This window comes from Triturus cristatus, chromosome 3_1 (genome assembly GCF_964204655.1).
Source record: "Triturus cristatus chromosome 3_1, aTriCri1.1, whole genome shotgun sequence".
NCBI classification, from domain to species: Eukaryota; Metazoa; Chordata; class Amphibia; order Caudata; family Salamandridae; genus Triturus; species Triturus cristatus.
In genome coordinates, this window is record NC_140583.1 from 602,353,371 (window position 1) to 602,371,715 (window position 18,345).

The 18,345-nt window shown below is 41.8% G+C and overlaps 1 protein-coding gene across 3 annotated transcripts in view; it reads right to left on the bottom strand.

Annotated features, from left to right (window-relative positions):
* The window catches only part of IGF1R (insulin like growth factor 1 receptor), a 900,683-nt gene that overhangs the window by 11,468 nt on the left and 870,870 nt on the right, over positions 1–18,345 (bottom strand). For all 3 annotated transcript variants that reach the window (XM_085644514.1, XM_085644512.1, XM_085644513.1), the window contains exons 19-21: positions 14,228–14,387; positions 9,860–9,989; positions 1,457–1,591 (exon numbers count right to left, since the gene is read on the bottom strand). In XM_085644514.1, coding sequence (XP_085500640.1) covers positions 1,457–1,591; positions 9,860–9,989; positions 14,228–14,387 — 425 coding nt within the window. The remainder of the gene's footprint in view (positions 1–1,456; positions 1,592–9,859; positions 9,990–14,227; positions 14,388–18,345) is intronic.

The window sequence follows — 18,345 nt, forward strand, 5'->3', positions numbered from 1 at the left end:
CTGTAGTACTTATTTCAATACACATTTTCTAGTTGCACACATAAATACATGCAGGTGATCTGCTAGGGCACGCTAGTGACATTTACAAAGTAATTAACAATAATATGTGTATATAGAGGTTCAGGAACGCTAATGTAACTAGAGTCATGTTACACCTTCATTAGGCATTTTGTGTATAAAGTATAATGTTTTAAGTTTTGAATATAGTTAACAATGATTTTAAACAGCCACCATAGTATCTTATTAAAGACTGTACATAAACGACATATTATAAGCCCAGATATCCCTTTGGTACTGCTTCAGATAGCAAATGTTATAAAAGATCATTACGATTGTAAGATCACATTTCTATTATGTATGTTACAGGGTGGATAGAAAGGTCAATGTCCTCCAAACTTACATCTAATGTACTATTTACCAATCAGCAAATACAGGAAGACAAATCTGTCCGCTTAAAATCAGGTAATTTAAGTATCCAAGAAACATTTTTGAGGGTCCATGCAAGAGACAGGAATGCTCAAGACAATAATGACCCCGGCTAAAAAATAAATCGCTGCAGAGTTCATTCACCAAGATCGCCACACTGAATTTAAACATAACTGCAGTTTGGTCATCTTGTGAATACTCCGCATAAGAAAACTGTAGTCAATCATTTGGAACTGATATTTCTCAAGAACATTTTGAGATGTTCACAATTTTGAGACATTTTAGTTTTGTTTTTGGTTTTCTACTATATTCTAGCCTTACTGTCTTAACTAAGTCCCAGTCATCTCTGTTCCCCTCTTCCCATGTGCACCACATCATGCCACTTCAAGGGCTCTGAACACAGAATCTTCTTTAACCCGGGCCCCTCCTCTCCATCATCTTCTTTCTCTGGAATGATTGTTTCCTCAAATACTACACCAAACCATTTCGTTAGACGCACTACACTGATACCATGCACCTTCAGATTTCTGGTGCTCAACGGTAACAATCAGGACAAATGCCTCAGCAATAAACAAAGACCTTAAAAGCAGATGTGCAAAATTACTCGTGAACTGACAAATTTCAATGGTCTTTTCCAGGCTGAATGCTTTACCTGACTCTTCTTCAAAGACACAAGATGTGTGTTCTCAATAGGTGCTTAGAGGCAAAACAAAACAAGTATCTGCAATGCAATAGGTCTCGCATTTACGCGAGTTTGAGCTATTGGCATTGTAAATGACAATGCCTTTTATATAAATATGGACGGAAAGTGGGCCGGGCTCCAAGTACATGTTGCAATACAGCATGGCTCGCAGAGCATGCGCTGCCCAGGCTCAACCTAAAAAAGAGTGCGACAATCATTTTCAACCTAAATCAAACGGATGGTTGGTTTCGGCAAGACATTTGCACAAAAGAGAAATGCAGACACAGATGCTTAATTGTGCATTTGATGAATAAATAAGGTAAGAAACGAGCACTGTGATATACATACAACATGTCTGGACAGTTATCTGGTTTCTCCAGAAGTCCTCCCTCCATGACGAAGCGCAGAACCTGTTCGTTTGTCATGCCCTGGTATGGCTGTTCTGCTAATGTTGCTATCTCCCAAAGGACAACGCCAAATGACCTAGAGAGAAAAAGAGAAGAGCAAACTCTCAAAACAGCAAAACTTGAATCCAAGCCTATTTTATAAGACGGTGTGTTTTTAAGAATACCATGGCCCTAGTCTGTTGCAATACTGGAATATGTTCCCAATACCAGTGGCTTAACAAGAGATTGGTAAACTCACTAGTTGAAAGAATATGACAATATTTTCAAAGTACATTTCTTTTTTTTAAATATAATGAAATTGTTCTCGTCATGTTTCTCCTTGTCGCTCATCACTCTCGGAATCCCAGCAACACAACAGATCAAAGCAAATCAGAGTTTAGCTTTCCTTAGGTGATAATAGTCTGGCAGACACTACTACGATATTGTCCTACATAAATTAGTGAACTATCTAAAGGTTTTGTAGTTTAGTTGAACAGTGTGGGAATACTGAAGTAACAAGAAGAGGTGACAAGAGGGAAGGGTCACCTCCTACCATGGATGTGAGAGCCTCAACAAAGTTCAACCATCAAAAGGGCAAGATGACTGATATTTGCGTTTTTATGCAGAATATCCAATAGTAACTTATGTGAGGAGGTTGATCTCAGCCACATACCTATTTAAAAACAGCAATATAAATTCGATTGCCCTTCCCAAAACAAAGGAAAACATGTACTAAATGTAGCAATACTATTGAAGGATGGGAGAGAGGAGGAAAGTAGCAGTGCCGCAAGAAATGGTAAAACCATGCCAATGTCATTAGGTACTGAGGTTGTAGGAAATGTGTGTAAAGAGAAGAACCATGCACCTATCAAGGGAAAATTTGGAGAGTTGAAGCAAAATATAACAAACAATACATTAATCGGTCGCTCTCACATTCACGCCTATTTTCATTGGAGGCATGAATGACTAAAATAATCTCCCCCTCTCCCTATAAATTTACCCAAAAACTAGGGCAAAGCGAGCATTGACACAAAACAAAAAGCTGGCAGAGAACACCAGACTAAATGGGTAAATTTATTGTTGGAGAAGTTGCCAGATGCTTGTCAATCTTGAAAACAAAGAGCTGACAGCAACAAAAAAGGAAAATGTTACTTACCCAGATAGCATCTGTTATTGGCATGTAGAGCTGTAGATTCACATGCTTTGCATACTCCTGTCATCTAGTGTTGGGTCCGGATGTTTGCAAGTTGTTTTTCTTCGAAGAAGACTTTCCAGTCACGAGGTAAGTGACTTCTCCTTTCAGTGATATTGCGCATGGGCATCGACTCCATTGTTAGATTGTTTTCTCGGTGAGACTGGGGTTAGTAAAGGTAGAATAAAGATGTCCATGCGTATATATATATCAGATAAGAAAGAACTACAACAGGTTTAGGTACCCAGGGAGGCTGGTGGGCGCATGTGAATCTACAGCCCTACATGCCATGAACAGATGCTTACTGGGTAAGTAACATTTTCCGTTTGAGGCATGTGAGCTGTAGATCACATGCTTTTCATAGACTATACAGCAGTATTCTCCAAAAGCGAAAACTGTTTTAAGTACTGCCTGGCCTATATTAGGTTGTTGCCTCACTAACACATCTACACAATAGTGTTTGGTGAATATGTGAGGTGTAGACCATGTTGCTACCTTCCAGAAGTCAGCTAAGGAAATATTCCTGAAGGTCATAGTAGCCCCTATTTCGTGTGTGGAATGCGCTCCAGGGGGTATCGTCAAGGTTCTTTTTGCTTTCACATAACATGTTTGGATACATTTCAGGATCCATCTTGCAATGCCTGATTCAGAGATGAGATTGCCTTTGTGTGGTGGCGAAAAAACAGAAAAAGGCTGTTCTGTTTTATGAAATCTTTTGTTCTTTCTACATAATATAGCAGAGCTCTTCTAACATTTAGTGTGTGTAGCGCTCGTTCTGCTACAGAATCATTGATGTGAAAAGCAGAAACCAATTTAGGTAGAAATTTGGGAATGGTTCGAGGAACCACCTTGTCTTTGGGAAGTTGAAAGAAAGGCTCTTGGATAGTTAGTGCCTGGAGTTCGCCAACTCTCTTTAGGGAAGTGATTGCAATAAAAAAAAGCAACCTTCCATGAGAGGAATTGTAATCGACACCTGTGCATTGATTCAAAAGGTGGACCCATTAGCCTTATGAGGACTATGTTCAAGTCCCATACTGGTGCAGGTGGAACTCTTGGTGGTATTACTCTTCTAGTCCCTCCATAAAGGCTTTAATCACTGGTACTCTGAATAGAGATAAGTGTTGTCTGTTTTGTAAGTATGCAGCTACTGCTGCTATATGCACTCTAATGGATGTATAAACTAATCCAGATTGCTGCAATTGTAAAATATAACATATGTTTTGTACTGAAGCATCAAGGGAATTGATATTGTTAATGCTACAGTATATAACAAAACATTTCCACTTTGCTGCATAACACGCCCTAGTAGTAGGTCTCCTAGCTTCCTTTAGGATGTTCATAAAGTCTGGTGGTAATTGTAAATAACCAGACTCTATGACTTCAGGAGCCACATCACCAGGTTGAGTTCCTTGGGATTTAAATGCCTGATTTCTCCAGTGAGGAGACTGGAGTTGAGATGCAGCTTTTCGTGTGGAACTACTGAGAGCTCTAACAGGGTGGTAAACCAAGGTTGACGTGCCCATGTGGGAGCTATGAGAATGAGTTTGAGGGATGATTGTCTGAGCTTCCGAATTATTAACGGAATGAGTGAGAGAGGCGGAAAATCGTAGGCAGATATCCCTGATCAGTTCAACTTTAGGGCATTGCCTTTGGAGAGATGGTGTGGGAACCTGGAGGCAAAGCTTAGGCATTTTGATCTGTGATGAACAGGTCTTTGTGAGGAAACCCCCATTCCTGATAGTAGGGAAGAAGGTTTTGGGAATGAAGTTCCCTCTTGTGGATTTGCTGCCTCTGTCTGCTGAGAAGGTCTGCAATTTGACGGTTTACTCCTGGAAGGTGTTCTGCTAGGAGATACATTTTGTGATGTATGGCCCATTTCCAAATGGCTTGTGCTAGGGGTGACAGTTGAGTGTGTCCCCCACCCCATGTTTTTGTATGTAATACTATTATATTTCATATCGGTACCCTAATATAGGTCCAGGGAACATCGTACACTTTCCCAACATCCTCTCCCTTTCATTTCATATGAACGAGCATTATAAGGACATAACTCTTTTAGGGACATAACGCCTTATATAGGCGGACGCCTTTTATGGACTAAACCTTTCACCTAGTTCCATGCAGAGGGAGGGTTTTTCCCAATCAATATTGCTAATACGCCATCCTTGGCACATATGAATAATTTATGAGAATACTACCCAGGGGGTAAACTTCACCTCTGCTATCTACGCACAAGGTTTAATCCCCAACGTCATCCTCATACGGAACAATGGCTAACACACGCACAAGGACTGTATAAATACAGCACCTCTTGCTATCAGTTGGCAGGAGGGAACACAGACTTCAAGGCTGACACACTAACCAGAGACGCTGAGACTCTGAGACTCCTGCATGCAGTCGCTCCAGCTGACAGTGGTCTGAACATCCCTTGCGGGGTGTCCAAATTGACACCAGGACGAGGTCCCACACTCTCGACTAAATCCTAGCGGGAGTCTTGGCTCTTAGGCTTATTAGCTCTTTCACACCTACTCGCATGATAGGTACACTTAGGTACATCTAGACAGGCATCTTAGGAGTATGCGCTTTATTTTATAAATACATTTTATATTCATGTATATGTTCATTACTATGACAAAATGGTAAAACTGTACAATTCCTTTTTATTCAATATACTGCTGATTCTAACTCTCTGCTACTGTGTAACAGTTGTAGCAGCGCATATATTTTACACTAGAAGAACAACAGTACAATAAACTCTTATTGTAAACACGCTCAACTGTTTCTTCCATGTATCTATCGGAGACAAAAAATGAGCAAGCACGAGTGACTGGGTAAAAAGTAGTATATTGTTTCCACGAGTCTGAGGAACCAGGGTTTGTTGTGTTCTGAGGTTGCCAAAAACGAATCCCTCTGCTTAAAGGAGATTCTAGTGGCACTGTGAGCTAGCTAATGCAAACTAGGCTAACATACGCGGTGGGGGTCAGTCTACCACCCGACCCACAGTGTATGTTGTCCAAAAGTGCAGGTCCTGCAGGGGTACTGTAGGAACTACACTACAATACATAGCTGTCATGTTGTCTGTGCGGACTAGGACAGTTTTGCCGATTAGGTGAGTTTGAAAGGCTTTGAGCGCTGGAAACACTGCCAGTAGCTCTAGGCGATTGATATGAAGGCTCCTGTACTTTAGAGTCCTTGGATTGTGTGACTTTGTAGGTGAGCACCCCAATCAGTGAGCGATGCGTCTGCTGTTAGCACTGTCTGTGGAGCAGAGTCGAGAAAGGGCGGGCGCTTTGGATACATTTTGAGGGTTCCACCACTGCGGAGAGCGTTGGGGGCGTCCGTCTACCATTGGTTAATCCACCCTGCGACTGGTTTCACTGACTTGCTAAGCATTCTTGAAGCGGAACATGTGAAGTCTTACGTGGGGAACAATTGTAATGCAAGACGTCATCATGCCTAGCAGTTGCATGAAGACACTTGCTGGCTATGATTGGTTGGGCTGAAATTGAGTGAGAAGGGACTGAATACTGTGAATCCTGGCTGTACTGGGAGAGGCTAGAGCTTTGTGAGCGTTTATTGTGGCTTCCAGATAAGTTTGCGTGTTGGAAGGCTGTAGATAAGACTTCAGCGCATTCACTGTAAACCCTAGCTAGTGAAGTAAGTGAATAGTGGTTTGAGTCTGTTGGAGACACATTTAGTTAGTACTGGCTTTGATGAGCCAGTCGTCCAGGTATGGGAAGACATGGATGTGTTGTCTTCTCAGATGTGCTGCGACTACTGCCAAGCATTTGGTAAATACCCTGGAAGCAGTGGTGACTGAAAACGGTAGCACTTTGAATTGCTAATGGTGGCCTGAGTGTTGGCAATGTGCCACTGATTTGCTGCTTGGGCAGCTACTCGTTTACCAGAGGCGTCTAATAGTTTTGACTCTTTGTCTGGAGGGGGAGCATTACCTGTAGTCTGTGAATTGGCCCTTTACGGACATTAGAGACTACCAAAGAGTCTAGCTGGCCGTTAATGAAGATTGGATCTGAGGGAGCAGCTTTATATTTTTTTTATCAATCCTGGGGGTGAGAATTTGAGCCTTCACTGGATCTTTAAAGATGTCATCAGCATGTCTCATCATGCCTTTAAGCTTAGGCAGAGTGTGACTAGCCCTATGTGTGGTACTGAGCGTTTCAAATAAAACTTCCTCTAAAGATTCCTTGTTTAACTGCACCCCATGATATTCTGCAACTCTAGCAAGTAATTCTAGATGTCCTACATTGTGGTCAAGAGGGAAGGCTTTGCAGGGTAAAGATCTGGGTCGTTATCTGTAGGTGATAATCCTTCCAGGGATCTATCGGTACAATATTGTTCCCATCATTCTCATCAGGTGGTGGTGGAGAGTTAGTTGGTGTAATTAGTAAATGACGCAAAGGTGGAGAGGCTGGTGTAGGGGAACATGGTAGAAGAGGAGGAGGGGGAGGGTTAGTACCCACATTCTTCCTCTTGAAAAGAATAAAGAAAGGTTCTGCTTCTGACTCATGTTTGCGTTTCTGAGGTGACTTAGTAAGAACAGGATTTATGTAGAGTTCCTTTTGTTTTGGGTCAGATTTGGAAGTTGGGGTGCCGATAATCGGATCCTGCCGCTTCGGAGGCACAGTTTTAGGTATCGGCGCTGGGGAGGAATCATTTTTGGGCCCCAAAGGTTTTGGTGGCGAAGGAGGCTTTGTCTCCGGCATCAAGGATTTTTGCTCCATAGAGGTTTTCGGCTTTGAGTCTGAAGATTTTGGCTCCAGGCCAGTCTTTTTCCGACTCGATCCAGAGCCAGAAGGCTTAGAGACATGTTTCGGTGCCGAGCCTGAGAGCGGGGACCAAAGCCTTTTGTTTCGGCTGAGTTGGATTTTGGATTAAGGGGCGTTCGGGACTCACAGTACGTTGACCTTGTGGCAAGTCTTCTCCCGACTCAGAGTCCAGTTCCTGGATGGAGACAAGTTCCTCTTGTTCTTAGTCGGCCTCTTGTGCATCGAATTCTTGCTCTGATTCTTCACCGAAGATGTCCGGCACGTATTCAACATTTTGACTCTGCATCTCGCGACGTTGAGCCCGACGATCATGCAGCGTTTTTTTCGATTGGAATGATTTGCACGCGTCAGTCTTCTTAGTGGTCCTCCAGAGAAAACCACGAGTTGCACACTTCGCACAAGTTGGTGCGCGTATACTTGGCCCGACACAGAGAGCAGTCTTTAAATGGAGTCCGTTCAATCAACTGCGAAGTGGACCGAGCAGTTAGGCTGGATGGCCTTTTCAAAATCTTCGATCGATCGAAATAGATGTTTTCCTCGACTGATCTGATATGCGGAGAATTCGGATACGCGTTCAAAACAATACCGATGCGCGTAGAGTGGATTGCGCACCGAGGGGAACCCGGAGAAACGGTTTCGAAGCGGAGCGCAGTAATACATGTCCGAACCCGATGGCCGAAAAAAACAATCTAACAATGGAGTCGATGCACATGTGCAATATCACCAAAAGGAGAAGTCACATACCTCGTGACTGCAAAGACTTCTTCGAAGAAAAACAACTTGAAAACATCCAGACCCGACACTAGATGGCAGGAGTGTGCAAGGCATGTGATCTACAGCTCACATGCTGAACAAAAAATTCCTTTCTCTCATAAAGCACACATTCTCATTGTAGTCTCTGGCACTGAAGGAAAATACTTTGTGTGTGGATGTGCTCCTTGTGAGAACAGAATGCCGTCACTCACAACAAAGTTAGTCAATGTATGCTAACTGTATCCAATTGTCCAGGGACATCGGTTAAGATTGTGTTCCTCTCTGCTTGTTTTGTGTAGTGCGTTTGGATCTGCAACATTTTTTCCACTTGCTTGGGTATGAAAAGCCTTCAGTGCTAGGAAAACAGTCTTTATGTGCTTTACCACCTCTGTTGGGCTCCACAGGCCCCTGATGCTGAGCCCCCGATCCCGTTTGATGTGCATCTGTGCCCCTGATCCCGTTTGATGTTCATCTGTGGTGGTAGTCACTGTCAGACCTGGCCACATGACGTTTTGGGCTCTAAAACTCCTAAGCACCTCATTGCTATGCTTCTTCTGCAGGAGTGCTGCCATTTGGGCTCCTAGCCATCATTTCTTGGGTTGACCTCGAGAGCTTGCTGCTCAGTGTCGGCTATATTTTCCTTTTCATCGTTGGTGGCTACTTGTTCCTAGACTCCTTCTCCATTGCCTAGTCCTGTTTGCCTCCCATCCTCTGTGTCCTTGGGTTTGGACCTGTGTGGTACTTTGTGCCTCTGCGTCCTTTGATCGCCAAGTGTTTTGATGTTGAGGTGCTTTTAACATATTTCAAGTCTGAGCCCTTTGGCTCTGTTACCATCATTTGACGCTTCCTAGAGTTGGCTGCTCTCGAGGCCTTCCTCAAGGCCTCAAGTGTGTCGACACAGATGACCCCCCTTTACACGTCTGATCCCTCTTCTTGAGCCAGCTCAGATTCTTCAGTGTTTTCCTACTCGTTGCTAGCGAGGCCAAAGTCTTTTTCTTCTCACATTCCATCATGGCATAATGTGCCCAACTCTGTTTCTCACTCACCTTTAGTCTTTGACTGGAGCTCCGCACAGATCACATACCAGTCAGCACTTTGTTCCTTTGGAAAGCAGAGGTTGCAGATCCAATGTGCTTCTTTTTTGGCGAATGTGTGGTAACACTTATGGCAGAACTTAAAGGGTGTGTTCTCCATGTCCCCCCGTGGCGCTAAGTCTGCAAATTCTCCAACCAGGTGGTCTTCCTCTTGGTCGTGCATTTTCACTGAAAACAGGTTAGGTCATTCCCAATCCCAACTTCTTGGTATCCCCTCATGATCTGATGGTTCCTCAGTTCACTTTTCTCCTTCGCCGAATTTCCCTCAAAGATTTCACAAGTGAATCTTCCAAGCACAGAAACTTCTGGGTTGCATGTCTGATGTCACAAGGGGATGGACATACCACCAAATGGTGGTCGATGGCAATACCCGCAACAAACAAAAAAAGAGAAGAAAACGATGCAAAGAAAAAGAAAATCCTAGACTCAACTACTAGATGGAAAAATAATGCACAGCATGGGAATCCCAAAAAGAAAACCGACAATAGTTACACTAATATATACATATATAAATAAACTAATAGAAAGAGATCAGTTACCAGACATCTGAGTGCGTTGTGAACACGCCGTCTTTCAGAGATTCTGGGGACATCCAGCGGACAGGCAGCAAACCTTTACCTCCCTTTCGGTAGTAATCCGTTTCGTAGATATCTCGTGTCATCCCAAAATCTGTATGACAAGTTAAAACACCGCATAGGAACATCAGTCATGTCAATGTGCATGCATAAATAAAATGCAAAATATTGCAATGCTCACAATTACAGTGGGATTGTTCTACATTTACAATGTGTCATCATTAACTGAGGGCAAGGTTTCTCAGCAGGCTTCATTCTCTTAACACAGACGAACAAAGTTCCCAAGTAGATTCCACCAGAAGCATTTATTCACCAGCAAATCAAGTACTTGACAAGCACTTGGGGAACCTAAAATGCCACCTAAATATTTTAGGAATGGATTTAAAAGTCAAAAATTAACATTTAATAATGTTCTGTGATCCAGTAGCTGGACAAAGTCTCTATAGACAATATATCTGGCAGAGATGTGTCTGGATGTTATTGCACTGAGGTGGGAATGCCCCTGGCTGAATCAGCTTCATAACTATCTTAATGTAGGCTTCAAGTTGGTGAGATTTTTGGGGGACTGAGAGGAAGGGGTAAATGCCATTCACACAATACTGAACAATGTACACCCTGATAAAGTGAGTTACGATTATTCAGAACAGCTTCCCAGATCACAAATCAAATGCATCTATGATAATAACTAACTACTGAAAGCAACTGAAATAGACCCAATAATACTTATGTTGATTCAAAGGAACCAAGGGATATGACCATTTGTCAGCCTTTTGTTGCTATCTATAAAACTGGTCTCCTGAGTCATTAACATGTTTTGTAGGAATAGTGGTGCAAGTAGAGGCTTGAATTTGGTTTGGGCTTCATTTAGCTAAATCTCACTGTTGAACAGTAATAGCAACAACACTTGAGTTGAATGTAATGGTCAATTAATAAAGTTAGAAAAAAGCTGTGCATTTACAGCGTATTGAACTTAAAGCATGTGTCATAGAAAGAAAAAAACTGTTTTATTCTGGTCATCAGTCTGGCTCCAAACCGTGTAATGCCCCAAATATCTTGATGTGATTGTGGATAAGGAAGTATGGCTATTCGTAATGAACTTGAACTACCTATCATTAAGAGTAGCAGGTGAATTTTGGATTGGGAAAATTCTGATAAAAGGATATGCAGACTGTGCGAAGAGATGTTTACATTATTAATTAAAGAACAGTGGCCCCTTGTAGTGGTCACTCCGTGGCAGGTAAGTATGGAGACACTACGTTTATTGACTGTACATCTCCACAGCTTCTAGAGAGAATGCTGTAACCAACTTTTACATTCAAACAGTCACATGCTGTAACCTAGGAGACAGCATCACAATCACTGAGAACAATGTTGACATATCTACTACACCCCTAATTAGAGAATTAAATAAAAATATGCGCTTGTGTAACAGGATATATTAACAAATCCTAATTGCAGATATTTAGAATAAAAGTATTTCTCAAAAAGCCATGGAGGAAGTCTATAGGTGAATCCACAGTGGAAATTATAATATTCACGAAGAAGCGAGTCTGGAGAAAGATCTTGCGTATCAGTTCTTCCTCCTTGTTAGGCTAGAAGGCCATATTGAGGGGTCCTCATGGCAATTACGGTAATCGAACGGAAATGGAAATAAACCCGCAAGTAATCTCTGCATTTTGGTGGGAACACTTGAGACAAAAAAGAACAGTGTATCTGGTGGCTGTCCTAACGAGGAGAATCTGCTAGGTATACCGTTTTATTGAACTGATATGCAATATCTTTCTCGAGACCAGCTATTTCCTGAATACCATCAGTCTTTTCACGCTGAGCCCACTTCTGGAACCAATAACCTTTCTCCACAGCTCTCTTCAGTTCTACCCAGTCTACACTGAGTCACTTCACCCAGCAATAGCATTTTAATAACTTTATGGATTAATTTTGCTTTTGGGCTCTTCTTACTATAGTTCTGATGATGATATTATAAACTTAAGGGATGGAATCACCGTTGCTTTCCTTTAGTAACCACATTAATGATTATATTAATGTATGTGAGGGCCGTACATATACCAATTAACCATACATAAGATGCTTTATTCATATTTTTGCACAACATTTCATGAGCATCAAACATGCTTGTTCTTCATAGCACCTTTTTAATTTTAATCCTCAAAAAATAATTGTGTTTGTAATTTCTATAATTAGTTATTAAACCTAGTTATACTTCCACATTTTTTATTCAATTGTCTCATTAGGGACCACTGATTAATAGGTTATACCCCAGATCCCTAGTGATTACAGGGTAACTCCTGTCTTTCTATGTATCATTAATTTACAAAGTAGTGCCTGAAGTGAGAAAGATTCTGTTCCGGTCAGTGTTTATTTAATGTAAAGTTTCAAATACCTGTGTGGTTATCAGTCACAGGTTTGGCAGACAGACGATTTATGCATGCATTAGAAATTGTAAAAATATTTGTATAACATTTTTATTTAAAAAGTAAGATATGAACTCAGACTTAATTATGCTGAATTGAATTTGAAAACTTGAAAAAATGTTGCTAAACGTGGTAGAATTTGACAGCACAGAGACACAATGTTTCTCCCTAATTTAGGTTACTGGAATCTGCAGCAAAAATCATGGGATGAGTGGAGTAAACAGGAATTCTAGCAGCAAGACTCGTAAGGAGGAATTCTACCGTTGAGACTGGGAGTATGGAGTGGAAAAGCAAAATGGAAATTTATCATTGGGGGAGGCTCTCACATTGACCTGTAGCCCTACATCGTCGGCCTCCTGAACTGCAGCAGTAGCCGGACCTAGGAAGTTAGGCATATGCAGGACCAATGTAGAGACTATTCATGCTTTAACTTAAAGCCCTCGCCTCCTGAAGGACACTGAAGACCAGAGGAAAACAACCTGTCTGGATACTCATGTCAGCACACACTTCCGAATGCCCATTTTCACGTTTGTCACCTAATACCACTATAACCTATTGCATTTTTTTTTACTCTTGGCAACAATGCATCAAACGTAATTATTTTGTTTCAAGTTTTTGTCAGGTGCTACTAAACACCTGATTTATGGTCTCAGAGTGCTCAAGGAGTTGATGCAAATGGGTGGGTGGGAGGCACCAGCTACAGTAATGTGCATCAAGTAGGCCTTTTGGTAGGAAGTCTTATAATAGTGCCACTAAAGAGTTCACACTGAAGTCATAGCCTTAGGCATGTAGAATTCCACAGCCTGCATATCAAGACAGCAGATCTTAAGCATCTGCCCGGCAGGACTAAGAAACATCTAAGATCTGCTGTCTCTGGGACAGGATTGTCTGACAGCTAAGGTAAAAAGGGGTGTATTCATGCAATGGATATTGGAGTAATTAATTGAAATGTATTATGCGGTGGCTCATTGTGAGAGTAGCAAAGATATAAAATGTAACTTCTAGCGATCTAAGGAATGTTCGCTCTTTAAAACTTTAAACTCCACCTGATTGACTTCTCTAATTACTAACGAGACACTGCAAATCCTGTGACCAAAATTATGGTTGGCTCAGTTCCCACCTAAGTTATTGCAACTTCTTTGTAAAGAGCAAAGATAAGACAAATTAAAGAAACTGAGACTCTGTTCAGTGGGATATCTAGTCGTTAATTTGCAGAGCATCAGCTGACTACAATAGCAACAAGCAAAAACTTTAGAGTTCTACAGAAGGGTATTTTGAAGGTCTGTCTCTATCAAATACCATGGATGTTAGACACCATTCCAATCAAGCTCCAACTTGCTCCAACACACATCAAGATAATGAAAGGCACCGCAATACAAAATAGAGCTCCATCAAAGGTGCCTCTGTTGTCATTATTAACTGCCAGGATTCAGAGATGGCATTGGAGGATCCTATCTCTGGCTCCATCAAAATGGCAACACTCACACTTTGACAGACAGATAATTAGTTCCAACAATTACCTTATTAATTCATGCTGGAAAGCTTAATTTCTTTCATTTTCTTTTGACAATGGCTGGCCTAGTCTGACCAACTGGTAGAAAGCGTGCACTGAAATGTGTCCTGACTAACCACAACACCTTTACAGGTAAGACTGTAATGGACAATTCTAAAATGGCACTCCGGAGAGGGCCTCATATCATTCTGAAATCATAAAACAGCCAATCGTGGAGACTTGAGCAGTTACCTTCTATCTGGATGTGAGGCAGATTAACTACCCATTTGGACCCCTGAAGTTTTAAACTTAGCAGGACACCAAGGGACAGTAATTTGCCATCTGCTATTTGCATATTGTTAGATTACCCCAAAATGTAAATAAAGGCAAAACGAATCTAAAACCAACCTCCAATTTTCACAGTGAAATCTTCTGTCACCATGCAGTTTCTTGCAGCAAGGTCCCTATGAACAAACTTGTTGGCATTTAAGTACGACATGCCGTCAGCAATCTCCCCAGCCATCTGAATCATCTTCTTGAGAGTGGGCGGGCTCTGTCCAGGACGACTCTATATTGAGACAGCCGAAAAAGAGGGTGAATGTGAGAAATAGGCCTGAGCTTTCATTCTCCTATTCAGTTTGAGGAAATGATTCGAGGTCTGCCACCCAGTTGTACAAGAACATATCATTACGAATACCAGAGCATCTGTTTAGTGGTAATATCATACCGTTTTTTGCAGCCACATTTGATGTGGCTACACAAGCAATCCCCAATGAAATCTCAAGACTTCTATTTGGGGACAGTGAAAAAATGTTAAAATCAAAACAAGCCATTTAAGTGACTCAAGATACACTGTCAGCCAAACTTTGCATTCTGCACAAGGTTTTTCTCTGTGTTCTGTTTGTACCACATGCTTAAAACTGAGTCTTAAGGCCTAGTGCTTAAAATTGATTTGTTTCCAGCCCTATTTACAACCCAAAACATAGTTCCTTGAACTTGGTTTCTCACTTTGTTTCCAGACACATACATATAACAAAGATTAAGTTATGCTAATCAAAGTAAATAAAGCTCAAGGGAAACACTTCTAAAGTGTTTGTATGTAAGCACCAAAAAAGGGAATTTAAGTTAAAAACACCATACTACAACCAAAGATGGTGTATTTAAGAAGCTTCCATAACTTACTGCGTATGCAAATAAAAAATATATGTACTTATGTGTTATGTACTATGTAGTATGTCATGAGTCTCACTGCTTGGTGCCACCACAAGCGCTCGCTGCTATGTGAGGGAGAAAGAATCAATTGAGAACAGTTATTAAGGAGACTAACAAGTTGCATTTGAAAGAACTATGTGTCGTGTTTCTTCTAAAATATGTTTCCTCATAAAATTAGGCCGATTCTTCCAAAAATTGTTACACAAACCACTATGCACGTGATACCATATGCTTCCTGCTGATTATTCCACCAGTTATTTGGAGGGCGGCGGGTTGCTTTAAGAAAGGGACCTTTGAATTTTATTTGCATGTGGTTAAAAGTTAGCATCACTTGTATCAAACAAACATTTGCATTTTTCTTATTATACTGCAAACAAAATAAATCACTGTTTAATATACAAGTTGACATACTGTCTAGTCTATTGAACCGTGGGAATAATAATTGTGAAAAGATACTGTCAGTGGAAAACAAGATTTTCTCTTTCTCGGACACCAAAACTGTAAAATGATTTCAGAAGCAATAAATGAAAAATACATTCACATTTTACTTGCGTGGAAGGGATCTAGGATTCCAGTCACACACTGGTTTAGCAGAAACAAATCTCATTTTCAGCCTGTAACAAAACAGTAAGGGCCAACTTACGCCACATGAGCTTCCATACTAACCTCTCTTCCAACATATGCTAATCACTCCCAAAAGTAAAATATGCATTTTAACATATGGTGAGGATGCATAGAAGTTGAACCATCCTGCTCTCAAACAGAGTTTTCGACTGAAAATGACGATTCTCCAATTATCATACAGAGAGAATCTTGATTTAATTAAAGACAACGGAGGCTACCATTATGCAACATACTTTTATTGCTGCCCCAACAAGCAGGCCTTTAAAGAACACATTACATCATGAATGTATTACATCATGAATAACAAAATTCCAAACAAAAGTATATAGCGCCATGGCAACAAGTCAACATCCTCTTTTATCCGCTGCTCCTGGACAGTTAAGTATACTCTTCCTTACTCTCTTACTTAATGTCATTATGAAACCTTTATTCATATTCATTGTTTCGCTTAACTTAATTTGCTACCAAGGTAAGTAGCCCTACAGAATTTAACTAGTTACAGTTATTTTTTTCATATTTGTAATTTTTTTCTTATGACCTTTTCTCAGGTAAGTTATTTCCTAACTTTATTACATTTATCAACCCCTCCAATTTATGGTTGGGTTATCCCCTCTCCTCCTTTCCTTTAAATGCCCATCGATTACTCATAACATGACCGTTTACCTTGCTCCGGTCATACGCGCTACCATGCGCTGAGGCGAGTTGGGCTGCAAGCTCTCTCCGTGCGCTGAACGGAGCCACGATGAGAGCTTTCTACTACCGGGCCTCAGACGCCCTGACTGATCCGCCCTGGGAGTCTTTTTTCCTCCCTGTGCAGCGAGAGCTGAGAGGCTTTACTTTTTCGGGGAGAGCGGTCCATAAAACCACCAGACTCTCCCCGGACCAGGACGTGCACGACGGAGGTCACGTTACGTTCGTGACTCACCCCCCTCCCCACCCCCCCAGTATCTTTACACCAATTTCCCATCAAATTACGACGGAGGAGAGAAATAGCAATATGCTCGCGCTGTGTTTCCAATAGCAACACACAGCGCGAGCAGTTAACGGCCTCTCGCAAGACTTTCAAAGCAGTGGGGATGCGCGGGGATGCCCTCGGGTCACCAGGCGCTTTACAAATTGCTAAATAAATAATAAATAAAATAAATAAGACCGCCACCTTATCACTCGCTATAGGATTATTTTTCATAACAAACTCTTCTTACTTGTACAATAAAATAAAATAAAAAAAGAAGAAAATGACAATGAATCACACAAGGAAGATGACAATACCTTCCCTAATGAAGCCATTTTAATGAATTATCTGGAAAAACATCTTCAGTCCTCATTAAAAGAGGCTGTTGATTCTATTATGAACAGAACAAAAGAAGAAGGGATTTTGTTACCGAAGAGGACTCCGTGATCCTCTCTGAAGAAGATGAACCCTCACCTAAAAAAGTAGGAAAGGCTTAAAAAAGAATCTAAACACCTTGAACCCCATGGTAGCCTATGTGCTACAAAGGACTGAGCCGTCTCACTAGGTAACCTAAGCGCTACAAAAGACCGTACTTTACCACAAGGTAGCCTACGCGCTACGAAAGATCGGACTACTCTCAGACCAGGTGCCCAAAGCAACACAACTAGAAAGAGCAGCCTTATTGGCGCCACAAGTAGAGGTGTCTCTCGCGACACAAGAAGACACAGTGACCCTTTTGGCACAAATGACCTCAGTCTGCATACTGATAACGTTGATTTACCCTGTACTTTTGATGGGGACGAAGACGAGTAAATTTTTGACCCCCTTAGGAGTAGAGATGTGTAACCCTACTCGTATTACTCGCCCAAGGGGATCTGACTGGTGGCTAATGGACCACGTATCCAATTTGATCAAGTTCTGGACCCGTAAACCCCTTGAAAGTGAAACCAGAAATCTCATGAGGGCCGAGTGCCCTGGGCCTTTTCTAGACAATAAATGTGCCTTAACCCCGAACCTGGATCCTAAACTCCTAACCTTTCTCTTCAAAGCAGGACGTGACTCTAGAAAAGTTCTCGAACATTGTCTGAAGCAGGGCCAAGATAAGGTACTCGACATTCCTGGCCCTTTAGCCAAAATACTGGATTTGGCAGAGGAGGCATCCCTGAACGACACCCCAGTAGATATAGAACTACTGAGGGGTTGGAGCCAACGTGCACGATACTTGCTTGGTAATGCTAACGCCGGCCTAACGTCAGAAAGTAGATGAGCAATTCTTATGAGAATTAATCCCAAGTTGGGGAACCTCGCCTCGAAAAAGTCCAAGGCGACCCCAAAGGCCTCCTATTTGGCGAAAATTTAAACTCCTACGGAAATATGTTGCCACCTTTTCGGCCTTTAGTAAGGCACAATTCAATATGAGAAGGATGTTCGGAGGCAATAGTTTTTTGGACGGGCTGGCCGGAGGGGACTGGCTGCCAGCCGCGGGCAATACTGATCCCCGTATTACCAAAACCAACGTGGATATGGAAGACCCTTCAGAAGTCACAATTCCTCCTTCTTCCCACAAAGAGGCAGAATCTTCCATACCCATGGTGGTGGCAGAAACCGATCGCAAAGCTTTGGAGAACAAGGTAAGATCTCAAAATCTTCCTCCTGTTTTTTCCCATATAAAGGAAGGGGGAAGCCTCCGACTTTTCTATCACAAATGGTTTTCAATAACAAACGATCCTTGGGTACT